General features: G+C 51.2%; 1 protein-coding gene across 1 annotated transcript; it reads right to left on the reverse strand.

Moving 5' to 3' along the window:
* Nucleotides 1-85: 85 nt before the first annotated feature.
* On the reverse strand, nucleotides 86-11,500 carry LOC144276114 (uncharacterized). The gene is made up of 11 exons (XM_077835978.1): nucleotides 11,449-11,500; nucleotides 8,098-8,228; nucleotides 6,989-7,115; nucleotides 5,896-5,963; nucleotides 5,280-5,409; nucleotides 4,452-4,743; nucleotides 4,149-4,306; nucleotides 3,022-3,091; nucleotides 2,442-2,619; nucleotides 1,381-1,930; nucleotides 86-702 (listed from the first exon to the last, which is right to left on the reverse strand). The coding sequence occupies exons 3-11, from the start codon at nucleotides 7,071-7,073 to the stop codon at nucleotides 683-685; spliced, it is 1,551 nt and encodes a 516-aa protein (XP_077692104.1). The 5' UTR covers nucleotides 7,074-7,115; nucleotides 8,098-8,228; nucleotides 11,449-11,500; the 3' UTR covers nucleotides 86-682.
* Nucleotides 11,501-13,581: the final 2,081 nt, after the last annotated feature.

Consider the following 13,581-nt stretch of genomic DNA (forward strand, 5'->3'; position numbering starts at 1 on the left):
CCAGATGCTGACAACACAGCGCTTACATTCTTTCACAGCGTCTCTCTAGCATAACATCTACCCCGATGTTAATCTCCCCCAGCAGGGTTCTGCGTCCACATCACAGAGTGAGATATCCAGTCAGTCACAATGTCACACATCTCCATGCCAGACAGACGAAATGCTTCCTGTAGGGTTCATTGCACGTCTTCCGTTCTGTCAGAACGGGACTTCTTCTGCTACAGGCACATGGTGCTGCAATGTTTGCCCATGATCTCACTGTATCCTTCCCTGGATGCTCCCAGGACACAGGGCTTTGCAATCTGCACAGTAAAACAATGGTCTTGTAACTGTCCTCAATTCATTCTCCAAGCCAAGAGTGCCCCAAGCCCTAATTGTGACTCTACCGACACACAGTGCCAAGGGATTTGATGACTTGGAGCGCCTTCTTGTCGCTTTTATGGCTAGACATTCTGCAGCTGGGGGGTTTGTGGCTGATGTAGCACAGAGGAGAGCGACTCAAAAAGCTAGAGACAGGAGCAGATGAGGAGGACCAAAGAACAAACATTCATATACATAGTAGAATATTCTGACCCACTTAGGAGCACCAATCATCAGGGCACGCGGCTGCTCCTGGCCTCACTCTGCCAGAGAAGAGTTATTTTGTTCTCTTCAAGACTTCACTGGGTCAGTTTTAATCCAGTCACAAAAAACTCCTGGGCCCTGTGAAAGTCAGAAGAGTGTATGAGCAGGACCCTCTGTGCATGAGAATTCACAAAAGACTCAAGAAATGGAATTCTCCTTAGCAGCAGCAGGCTTAGAAGCTGTGCAGTAAAGAGCACGATATGCAGAGTTTTTATCCAGGAGGAACCCCAAACCCTATTAACTATTTATACAAACTGTACAGGGATTGCTTCTGTCCCCCACTGAAATGCAGCCACCTCTGAGATGGAACATGCAACAGCTTAACAATACACACCAACCCCACACAACAGTTTGGAACAGAAAGTGAAGCGGGAAGTTAGGAATGAAGAAAATTACCTAGAATGGAATTTGTGCTTGGCTTTGCTCTGTATCTTTAATGACCAATCATACCCATGCAGTAAGGCTCAAATGCCCTCTCTGGCCTGGCAGCCAATATGTGCTCAGTGCCCATGAGACAGGCTCGACCCACCGTCTGGCCCAATGTACTGGTACATACAGAGCCAGCACCTAATTTTAGAGGGGAAAGTAATTTGTCTACCCAATGATCCACTTCAGGCCGAGACCTGATACTCTGCTGCAATTCCCAGTCAGGGTTTCCAGAGCAGAAAGTCTGACCCAGCTGGTCCCCTGCCCTTGGCCTAGCACCCTGCAGTCAGAAATACAGCCACAGCAACAGCAGCAATGGTGCTTACATACCAGGGCCTACCAGCGAAGCTGGCTGCTGGGATGCTGCCCCTGCTGCCTCTGGAGGAGATGAATCGGAGACAGTCTGAGTGGTTGCCGGGGATGATGACATCTCTGGGCTGCAAGGATACAGGTGTATTTCCACTGTAACAGACATCCTGACTGTTTCAGAGCTGGACTGAGCTCTGGGAGGGGAACACTCCATCATCCCCACCAAAGGGGCTGCAGTAACTTGGCCATGATTCCCACTGGCGTTCCTCCCAAGCGGTACGATGCTCCGGAGCAGTGGCTCAGGCCCGTGGAAATACAGCGTGGTGCCAATGTGCTGGAGAGACGGAGAGGTTACAGAGCACATGCCAGGGGCCCTTGCACCAGGCTCCCCGGGCCTGGCACTCTTCAACTCCGCAGACACAGAAGAGGGTGGAGCTTTGTGAGGGCTTGGGTGTTTCTCCTGATGAGCAGACTCATGCTGCAGGGACACTGGGGAGTCCTGGTATGACGCAACATGCACGTCGCAAGGAGCAGAGAACACAACTGGAGCCGTGCTCCCGCCCAGCAATTCCTAAGTAATGTGAGAACAGCTCTGTGAGTGACACAGGATGCAGCCCCGAACCCAGATAGCACAGTGAGGGGCAGGAGACATTAGACAGCTTGAAATACAAACGAGAGAGACTGGATGGAATCAAAACAATCCACCCAGTAAATACGGCAGATTAAAGATACTGCACCGGACCCTCACCACTGTAGAGCGGCCTAGCTTCACGGACGTCAAAGTAGCTACACTGATCTACCCCTGCGGAGGGGCTGACCCACCGATTAGTCACAAGGATTGAATACAACGTCACCTGACTGGAACTGGAGTCACTGACAGGAATGGGACGCTCTATTGTGTTGAGGCTGGGAGAGAGGCTAGTTCACAGGGACACACGACACTGGCAGGCAGTGATGTGAGACACAGGGTGGGGGACAGAGGCAGGGATCGCGGTGCAGTGCTGCGGTACGGGGGTGAGGTGGGTTCAGAGAGTTTTAATGAGGGGGGAACAGCTACCAGAACAGAACCAGGTGCACCTTACCGCTGCCCTGGCCTGTGCTGTCTGCAGAGCCTTGCCAGCAGCAACACCCGGAGGTTCCTCTTGGTGCCCAGCCGCCTCTGCAGGGAGCGTGGGGTCGGAATGCAGCAGGTGGGGGGACGTGCTGCTGTCGTACGGATTCTGCTCAATAGCGTCGACAGTGCATTCAACTTCGAATGCCCTGTGGATTGGAGAGGTGTCAGGGATGGGGAACAGCGGGCTGGTATTTTAAGTGAAAGCCACGTCTTGGTCATTTCATCAGCGACTCACCATGTTCACAGCCTTTCAATCCAGGTAGCAGAGCTCCTCTATCTGCCAGTCATAACCCATCTCCCCCAGCCCCCACTGAAATACGTTGCAGATTCGATTGCAGGGTAAAACTAAAGTCTCTCGTACACATTCCTGAGTGAGCCCATCCCCGCAGCCCATCCCTAGGTGACCCCTGAAGCAGCTGGTACGGACTGTTCCTTAGTGCCCGAGCACCTCTGAGTTCCAGAGTTTTGCTGCTGGGACATAGGATTTGAAACCACAACCAGCCTCACCACTTCACAATCCCATTGTGTATACAGTGGGACAAACTCACCTGTTCTCGTATGCCTCATCCACGTCCAAGTAATTTCTCCTTCTCCGAGAATTAGAGGATTTTTGAGAAGCTGCGGGAAAAAACAGATGTGTTTATTCAGCCACATGGCAGAGTGCACAGGCAGAGTCAGCTATCATGCAGGGCAGGCATGCCAGAGCAGCTGGCCATCTGGTAGGGACAGCGCATCAGTCCTGACAGTCCAGCAACTAAGTACTCCTGGGGCAATGTCCAGAGACTGCAACGAACACACCAAAACACCCATGCAGCAGCACCTCTGAGCGCTAGCAAGATGCGGTGTCTGAATGGCAGACATTGGCAGAGTTCATCTCATCGACGGGACAGTCCCTCATGAGACCCAGACTCTCCACATTCCTGCACGTGTCTGCTGTAAATCACAGACACGGGAAACGCTGAATCAGGGGCCTGGCGTCAGGGAGGGTGTGAGTAGCTTTAAAGTCACTCCCTGCACCTTCCCCTTCCAGCACGGCTTTTAGTCTTGTGTCCCTCCTCCTGTGGCTTTGCCCCCTTGGTAGACAGAGAGCAGGGGCAGGCTGCATACCAGCTGTGCACACACACATCTTTCATCAACAACATTCATGTTCAGGTTTGGAGCAGAGATGGGCCTGAAATCTGGATCCAAATGTACTCAAGGATCAGGGTTTGATTCTGGCCCGTTGAAGAGATGAGCCAGCTGTGATGTACAGATCCAGATCTGAACCTCCACAGCAGCTGAGGCTGCTCAGAACTGGGGTTCTGCTATGGGCCCATCTCTACTTTAGATAAATCCAGGGACCAGCAACCCTCCTCTACCACAAACCCTAAACCTTCACCTCCGTCTAACCCCAAACCTACGCACAACTTGGAGTGAAGTGCAGAGAAATGGAGTGAGCTCTCACCTCTCTAGTCACTTCTGACCCTGAGCCTGCTGTTTCCAGGTGGCCAAGGAAACAAATCCCGAAGTGTCACCCCTATATTGCCAGCCTCAATGAGAGCGGGACAGCATGGATACCTGCCAAATACAAACCCAGAGCTTTCAACACTGCTCCAAACTCCTTCTGAGGAGTGCAAGGGTCGTTATGCCCCTGGAGAACATGCTGCCTTTCGGAAGCCAGGGCTGAAATACTCACAGGTACTGTTGCCTTTGGTGTGCTCTATTTTCTGGCGGAATGAATACACCCCCATGGAAATGAATATCAAAGCCAGAGACACAGAGACCCCCACAACCACCGGGATGTCATGCTTCTCCAGGACGGGGAGCCAGTTGGAAGCAGGTGGAGATTTCTGCCTGCAAAGGTAGTGCAGTCAGGCCCAGATCCACAAAGGTACTTGGGAGCCTAACTTACATTGTGGGTCTGGGCCTCAGATCAGAACAATGACATGCACCAGCAGGCTAATGTAATGAACGGAAGCAACTGGCCTCTGTGCGTTACCTTGCTGTCGTGACAGGAGGCCAGGTGGCATTGTCCTGTTTCCTTTGGGCGGACAATCGTACCATCCCTGTAGTGTTTCCAGCAGGCTGAGAATACACTTTGCTCCTGTAGCGAGCGGGGATTTCCTTGCCCCACATCCCTGAGGGATGCTCGATATCTCCAGGTGGCCGCTGGGCAGTGCTCCCTGCTGGGGCTGCAGTGCCACGTCCTTCACCTTCCTGTTCCAAGGGCAACGCCAGGGCAGAAACCTCTCCTGCAGGCAGGGCCCTCCCCGAGGTGGAGGAACTAAAGGCTGGAGACAAAGAGAGAAGTGCTGCCCTAACGCTAGGGGCCCTGCAAGATGGTCAGGGAAACACCAGCCAGAAACCTTTACTCATGGGGACCGAGGCAAGAGTTGGGGCCTGTTCTGGAGCAGCCCTTGGGGGGTGACGTCTCCAGGCAGGTGGATGATGGCCAGCGAGCCATCAGGGGTTATGATGTCAGCATGTCTGGGTGGTGATAACATGCACAGAGGAATGAGAGCTGTCAGCCAGCCAGGGCTGAGGGAATCCCTGGGAAGTAACATGGGCACCGGAAAGGCATGATACTCCTGACAGAGCGTTTATGTGGGCAAGAGGCAAGCAAGGCCCAGCCATGCTCAGGCCACTGCCAGCAGGAGGCTCACATGCCATGAAGCCCTAGAGGAAGCCAAGGGATGATGCCTGCAGCAGAGCCAGTGGGAGTCCAGCTCAGGGGGGCAAGGTAGACAGCACGCGTGGCCTGGAGGGTGTCATGCAGGAGAACACTCGTGGCACCTCCCTTGACACACGCATCACACCTGACACTCACAGGTTCCTGAATCCGGGCTGGGCCCAGGACGTGAGGGGAAGCTGGTTCCCCTTGTGTGAGCTGCCTCACTTGCTTTTACCAGGGGGACCTTGGCAGGGAGCCCCTCTCCTCTGGCATCAGCCTGTCTGAGCTGCAAAACACAAAGTGCATTGGATACACTGTCAGTCTGGCTGAGAGGCAGGCCCAGGAGTGGATCCGTGGCTGGGGGTGCCGCCTGGGGCTCTGCACCTGGAGCACGCCCTGTGTTAGCCTCATCATGGCCCCATCTCCTCGCGTGGGGCCCTGCCAATCACCATGCTCCAGTCTCTGGGGCAGAGCATGACCTGGTATAATGCAAGCGTGAGCCAAGTTTCCTCCTGTTGCCAGGTGGCCTCCCACAGAGCGAGGCTCTGTTATCCCCAGGCCATGGGCAGCCAGGTGAGGAAATGGTTGTCCGTTGCTGCTCCCATCCTGATACTGAGAGCACAACACCCCACTTGACACCTCATGGGAGGTTCAGCTTTATCCCACAAAGGGGAACTGGAAACAGGAGTGAAATCCTGACCCCACTGAAGCCAGTAGCCAAATTCCCGCTGAGGTCAGGACCTCAACCACAAAGTTTACATGCCAGATTTACCTGCAGGAGGCTGGTGACGGAGGCTGGGGTATTTCCAACTCCCTCATCCCAGGTGTTCACTTCTCCATCTATAAAAGATCAGGTGTGTGTCACTGCTGCAGTGCTGGAGACCCATCACCCCCGATCTCCTGTGTACAGCCAAACCCTTTGCATCCTTCACAGACAGCCTCCAGGCGCTGCCTGGTGTCTCCATCCTCTCAAGCAAAAGGAAGCGCAAGAAACAGTCAGGATGATCTTGAACCCATTAGCCAGAAAACCCATCTGTCTCCTTCAGGAAAGTGGGGGCCCCAGACAGACAGGCCCTAGTTAGCAATGGCTGTTAGCAGACTCACATGTGACCCCAACAGACCATGGGAAGCTGTGCTCTCTCTCCCACCATTCACGGTCAGCGTTGCCATCCTGCTGTCCCTCCCTGCCGCGTTCTCAGCAACACAGAGAAAGAAAGGGAGCCCCCTCAGCCCAGGAACGTTGCTGAGAGCTAAGGTCAGCAATGCCTCTCAACCTATTGCAGCAGGAATCTGAAGAGATGCATCATAAGCAGCACAAGAAAGAGTCAGTGGCTGGTTCAGCTGAGCTACAATATCCCCTGGGCAGGAGGTAAACACTGCAAGGGACAGTCCAGCATCAGCTCTAACCCTTCCACAGACAGAGATGCAGCAGAACCGCACACCGTGCAAAAGGACGGATCTGAAACAACCCAGGCCATTCAGAGCAGCAGCTCGTGTTTGGGGCTAGTGGGATGGATCAGAACAGGCCAAGTGCCACTAGCCACCATGGCTACAATAGCACTAGCCTCCAGAATCTAGCTCCATCAAAGGGCCTCCTTGCTGCCAATGCCTGCTGCCCTTGGGCATCCAGAACTCTGTGTCCCAGCTGACGGAGCTCATAGAGCCCTGGGGCTTTGGATGCTTTAGGACGCCAAAGAGATTCCTGAGTATGTGTCTGTCTCCCTGGACCCATCAGAACAACTCCAGGGACTTTATTATGGCTGTGGCACTGTTAAAAGCTGCAGCCCGGCTGAGTGACTGAGATGCCCAGCATTGCGAGGGCCAAAGCCTGCTCCAAGGGATAGGGGCTTCCACATCACACTTACCCGGTTCCGCACTGCACTGGCTGCTCCTCACGCAGCAGTTCTGTATCACACTAGAAACAAGCATATAGAGTGCCACAGTCCCCATGGCTCCAGCTCGGTGCTCCCTGCTCGAGGCTCTGATGAGTGCCTAAGAGACACAGAAATACTGGATGTGAGCACAGCAGCATGACAAGCTCCCACCCCAATCCCAGCCCAGTCCTCTTCTTCTCTAACACCTAATTCCAGCCTTAGCCCACTTGCCCTTTGCAGAAGTTGATGTCTTGTGGTGTGCCCAGACGCCATGCTGATAGGCACCCTTCCAGTGCTTGTCATGGGTTAACAATAGTTCTTAGGCAAATAAGCACATTACAGATACTTGACCAGGTTTATTCTTTGTCCCTGCCAGAAAACACTTCTCATTCATGGAGGCAACCCAGTGTAATGACCTGCACCGAAATCTAGGTCCCCAAGATCTAGTCCCAGCTGTGTCACTGACTCGCTGTGTGGCCTTGGGCAGGTCACATAACCTCACTCCCTCTGTTTGTCCAGCTGCATAGCTGGAGTAGTATTTACTGCAATGCTTTATTGGTATAGAGACCCCTGCCCCGCTGCACCAAGCACTGCACAAACTTGTAACAAAAAGATGGCCCTGCCACAATGACCTTACAATCTAAGACAAGACCAGAGTCCTCACGCCTCACGGGGGCTGCGCAGATTCATTAGTGGAGTCTGTAGAGTCCTCTGAACACGGGAAGGGCCAAGCACTCTTATTAGCTGCAGTCCATGACTTCTCGTTTTCCTTGTGGGTTGGCCTTTCCCTCGGCTCGGCACTAGATGGCGCCTGTATCCCACGAGCTGGGGACCTGAAGCTAGTGTCACTTTCATCAGGAATCCACCTTCATTTAGTAATGTGGGTTGTGACAAAATGGCTGATGTTGGTATGGCGGGTCCTACGCTTTTCTTGGCCGGGGGGCGGGGGAGGAAGCGCTAGGATGTCACCCCTTGCCCCTGCTCGTGGGGCACCGAGAGCCCCGCTAGTGGCCCAGGAAGGTGGTAGAGGAAGGGGGAGGGATCTGGGTTTGCTCCTCACTCTGAGCCCCAGCCCCTCTCAACCCCTGGGGGTTTCTTACCCTCTTCCCCCTTGGGTAGGGATCCCCTTGGTCCTTGATGCCTCCCTTCCTCCGGTTCTCTGGTCTTTCAATTCTCAGCAACACACTTCCAAACTCCAGTCCTCTCTCCTTCCTTGCTCCACCATGTCTGCCTGAAGGAGGGGTTTTTATTAGGTTCCTGACAGGGCCTTAATTGGCTACAGGTGCTCCAATTAACCTGTAGCAACCCTCCGTAGTCTACAGGGAGCCACGCCGAGGGATTATACATCTCCGCTAGACCACTCTCCCACTACTCCCTGGCCCTGCTGTATCACAGGGTTTACAAAGGGAGTTGTCTTCAGAGTCTACAGAACCACAGAAATCCTCCCATGGATACACAACTCCATAGACACAGTCTCTCTCATAGCCCCCCAGAGCACAGTCCTTGCTGCGCAGGAGACTGGAGTTAGCGCCTTTGCAAAAGGTTGACATTTGCTATTTATTCCCAGGTGGAAGTTACAAACATTTAGCTACATTTTGGCATGACAGAAAGTGTTCTGTGTGTGTGACCCCATAACGCTCCCTTCCAGACACCCCCAGAACCTCGAACAAGTAACCGAGACAAGAACGCACAAGTCTCACAACGCATGCAGTGCCGTGCTCCCCAGCTGGATACACGGCACTCCGCTCCCTGAGCTAGCCTTTCAGTCCATGCCAAACGTGATCCATGGAACATGCTGACCCCAGCACCAGCCTGGGTGGAGGCAGTTCCCCCTGCACCAGCCCAGGGCACTTGGGATCTAGGTGGGTGAGGTGCAGAGAGGCTGAGCCAACCAAGGGCCACCTCCCAGCCCAGGGGTGAGGCTAGAACAGTTGTCACAGACACTCCATGCTGGGGTGCATGGGCCACTGGATCCACAGAGTCATGGTCCTTCCCCTGGATAGCCTCCAGAACTGACCTTCCACACAGGGCCCCACAGAGGCCAGCATGGAGACAACTGCTCAGCACACAGGCATGCACAGACCCTCTGCTCAGCTGTCTGACCCCAGCTCATCTCCGGCAATGACGGGGAGGGCCCAACAATGGTGAAACTGGAAATAACTAACCAGCTTTAGCCTTGAGAGAGCCTCTAGTATCTATCCATCTATGAGCCCTCCTCACCATGGTATCTGAGCGACTCCCACGACCAGGCCCTTTCACCCAGGTGGAGCTAATGTTGCCAACTGTTTGCACAGACCATTTAAATTGGAATCAATTTACCCATCACAATAATGCAGCCACCTCTGGGGTAGAATATGGCAGCAGTAGTGACACTGCATATTACCTTCACTACAGTGTGCACTGAGATGTCACCCATACACCCAGAGCCTCTGGAACTAGGGATACCTGCTTTAGATTACTGCGGTGCTTTAGAGATTACCCTTATCAGACGTACCCGCACTTCACTGAACTCCTGGTTCATGAAACACAGCCATTTACAGCAAGTGTAAGCAGGGGAATAGTCCCGCTATTGTGGGGAACTTTCCTGGCTTCTGCACTACCCCGGTGAAGTGGGCTAGCGAAAGGATCTGAGTCCTCGCTCCCACTTCCTTTACCCGGTGGCCTCCCTGCCCTTGAGGACTCCCCTTCCACTCTCCTGTCTGGCAGAGTCCTCGCAACCCCAACAAGGCTGGGCCCAGGATTCCTGGGGGGCTTGACCCCCAACCCTGCTGTGGTCACCTAGGACAGGGGCTAGGGTATCCCCACTCCAGGTTACTCTCTCTGCACTGGGCACTTCTCTGACCCACTGAGCGTTACATACAAGTTAAAGCAAATGCAAGTTATTTAATCAACAATTAATTTTAAAAAGAATAAGGAAAAATGGGAAAGGTTAAAAGAAACACATCACCCCGCTCTGTGGCAGGGAACATCACAAATTGTGTCTCTGGAATACCAGGGCAGTTCACAGTCTGTTCCTTGTAAGTCCCAGGCCTTCTTCTCAGGCCCTGGCTTTGCTGCAGGGATGGTGTGGGTTGGACTCACACGCCCATCTACTGTGGCAGAATGGTCTTTAAAGAAGATGAATACGGAAGAGCACAAAGAGGCAGCATTAGCTTATCGCTGAATGACCTCCTGAGCGATGACTCACTGCACACGGGGCTAATGGAGGAGGATTATTTAGTGGATGATCAATTACTCCCCATTTCCTAGGAAGAGAGTAGGAGTTTACAAGAACAAGATCAGTTGACTGAGGCTTATTGCCATGCAAATGACCATCAGGTTAAGCTGAAGGGGCATTCATCTGCTAATAAAGTTGGACTTCACCTGTTTCTAACATCTGTTCTCATGGGATAAACTGCAGAAAATCCATGCTTTGCAGTTCTCTTTCGCCAACCGCAGGAGCACCAAAACGTTGTCTCACCGATGGTGACTTATGGTGACTTATGAATTCAGGCGCTGCACTCGGCTGCTTTTTATGCTCTGTCTCTAATATGGAAGGGCAGCCCACAGGAGTAGAAGCAGCCCATGCCCCATCACATGCTGGGGGCAGTAAGGCCATTCCTGTGTTACTGACAACACGACTGAAGATCAGGAAAACAAAATGGGTTTTGCAAATCTAATTTTCTTTTTGACTTTTGTGAAGTTTAAGTTTTGCACTTCAGTCAACTTAGGGCAGTGAAACTAGTCTGGTGAGTTTGACTCTAGTTCTAGGGAGTTTTTGGGGGAAGGGATAGCTCAGTGGTTTGAGCATTGGCCTGCTAAACCCAGGGTTGTGAGTTCAATCCTTGAGGGGGGCATTTAGGGATCTGGGGCAAAAATTGGGGATTGGTCCTGCTTTGAGCAGGGGGTTGGACTAGATGATCTCCTGAGGTCCCTTCCAACCCTGATATTCTATGATTCATGTGCCTGTTCCCAGGCTCCAGCTCAGGGCCTTTTGCTTGGATTTCCAACAAACCAGCGGAAGGTTAACAAAAATCTGAATTCAGTGTTTTAAAAAGAAAAGCCAAACCAATAAATAACAACCCATTTTTATCCATATAAGATTTTTATAAACAGCTCTCCCAATTTCCACCTCCTCCCCCAGGAAAACTTACACAGAGGGCCTAACAATACTTTAATCCTTTCTTTTTCAGTCTTGTTCCTAGTGCCTGGAGCAGGGCTTGGTGACACTTACAGATGTCTGAATTAGACCTTCTTAGGAACATTCAGCGATCTCACTGTCTTCCTTTCACTGAGCAGACATTTTGGGTTTTGTTGTGTGTTTGGATTCTATAGGCCACTCTGCAAGACTACAGTAAACCCAGAGTACAGTAACTCTACTAACATCAACCAAGTTATTCCAGATTTACCCTGGTGTAACTGAGTTCAGAACTAGGCCTTCAGAAAAAATTATAGATTCTGGCTGCTCTCACCTGGTTTATTTTGCTTTCTCAAAGAAAGCGTTTACAATGGGTAAACCTGCTGATTGCATCTCTCAAAGTCCTGTTAATCTCCTTTTTCCGAAGATGAAAGATCAGGTGCAAGTAGAGGGCTTGGGTTTAATGCCAGCGCCTTCATGAGCTGAAATATGCATGAAGCAAAACAGACAGAGCTGGGGCCAACACAAGCCACAAACTAGAATGAGTGGATAGCTTTATCACCTGGAAGAAAGGAGAGATATCTGACCATTCAGAATGGCATAAGGATTTCCTAATAATACACACATGCGGAAGTGGAGCAGTCGTGGGGAAGGGGCCATCAAGTTATATCTCTGTCATGTTACTCCTCTGAATGCCTCTTTCAAATGAAACATCAGGAAATCGTCCCTCTAGGACCATTCATTTGTTTGGTGTCTCTTTGAAAAAGAAAAGCTAACACTCTAAAAGGGAAGCGAAACTGGAAGAGGAAGACGGAGATAGACATAGACAACACATGTACTGGGATGAGTGCGAGATGAAAACACAACAGATGAATGAGGTGAAAAATATGTCATATTTTTAAAAGATTAAAGCAATGGGAATGTGAAACAAGCCAGATTGCTCCACAAGAGACCACCTAGGGGCAGGTAGCCCACACAAACCATTCTGGACCCGCTGTTCCTTAACTAACCTTTTCTTAAGCACCACTGAGGGATTTGCCATAAATTCTTCTCAGCAACTGGCCAAGATTGGGTTCAGTATCTGACACCTCTTATCAGCTGGCTCTGATTCACAGGGATGAGCTCTATAATCAAAAAGATCTGTTCCACCGCACCTGGCCACCTGCTGTCTGAAAATTCTTCTCATCTCCAGCAACATGACAAAAACCGCAGAATTCAAAAGCACAACATATGTCTGCATCAAATACATTTAAATTTGAACCTCCCCTGGCATTTCTCACAAATCCACAGGTAGATACAGGACTAACCTGAGCAGAGGTCTTTCTGTACTACATGGACCTACTAGAGAAGCCAGATACATATGGTCTGTAGCTGAATGTTTATTCTGCCATTTGGTTCGGGGATAGAGCAGCAGCAAGCACAACACAGGGAAGGGGAGCTGTGATCACAGGGACTCAGAGAAGCAATGAAATTCTTAACATTTTCACATTCCTACAGCTGTTTCCTACTGGTAGCTAGCATCTCACTAGGGAAGAAGCTCATGCCATACACCATCCTTATGACCACACACTCTTCTGCATCTCCTTACTCTTGCATTTCAGATAAACAAAGCAGCATAGACACTTCAAAACATTTAAAACTATTACACGCCAACTGCCATCACCTCTATTTTGCAAGGACCGTCCCCACCTTTTCCAGCTCTCCATTGCAAAAGCTCTTGCACTCACATTGTCTCTCAGTGGAGTTAAAGCCTGTCTTTGTTTGTAGCTTTCAGATGTTGGCAAGTTTGCCGAGGTGAAAAATTCTGTTCTCATTCAAAGTAAGGTACTCCACTTCTAACATGATAGACCAATCTTTTGCAAAGCAATTAACTAAGAGTCTAATCCCTTTCTTAGAATGATCAAACCGCCCCCAACTCAGAATAATACACACACTTACACCACACTTTACAGACATTAACAAAACCACTGACTTTCAACAAAGAGTTTACAGCACAGGAGATAAACTTTGGTTGGATCCCTTTTGAGAAGCAACAGAATCCCTGGTCCTTCTGCTGCCTTGGTAGGGAAGCAAAGGCAGTTGTGAAAGGCTCAGGGATGCAAAGCTGCGGGCTGATACCTGTCCCATTTCACAGCCCATGCTGCCTGTGTGTGCTCCCTCTTGCTGTTCGCAGACTGGGATCCATGTTGCTGAGCTGCTGGATTGATCTGCAGGAGGAAGATGGGTGGGCTATGGGCTGCTGGATAGTTGCATCATCAATCTGAGTCTACACTGTTAACCCAGCAAACAGAAAACCCTTCAGGAGATGCACAGTGAGCTGTTGCTTAACCACCAGGGAGATTGGGCTGGAAGATTAACTCTTTCCTTACTCCAGTGGATGTACGCTTTCAGTGGCACAAAGCCCTGGTGCTAGGGATAAGGTGCACGTGGGAAACCCACCTGCATTTAACAATTGCAACTATTAATT

This window comes from Eretmochelys imbricata, chromosome 16 (assembly GCF_965152235.1).
Source record: "Eretmochelys imbricata isolate rEreImb1 chromosome 16, rEreImb1.hap1, whole genome shotgun sequence".
In the NCBI taxonomy this organism is placed as follows: Eukaryota; Metazoa; Chordata; order Testudines; family Cheloniidae; genus Eretmochelys; species Eretmochelys imbricata.

Excerpts from the sequence above, each read along its gene's own strand:
- LOC144276114 (XM_077835978.1), bottom strand. The coding sequence starts at position 7,073 with ATGGGGACTGTGGCACTCTATATGCTTGTTTCTAGTGTGATACAGAAC. Across the intron at positions 4,307-4,451 it reads CCTCCTGTCACGACAGCAAG|GCAGAAATCTCCACCTGCTT; the intron begins GTAACGCACAGA and ends CTACCTTTGCAG. Across the intron at positions 2,620-3,021 it reads GATGAGGCATACGAGAACAG|GGCATTCGAAGTTGAATGCA; the intron begins GTGAGTTTGTCC and ends TCCAATCCACAG.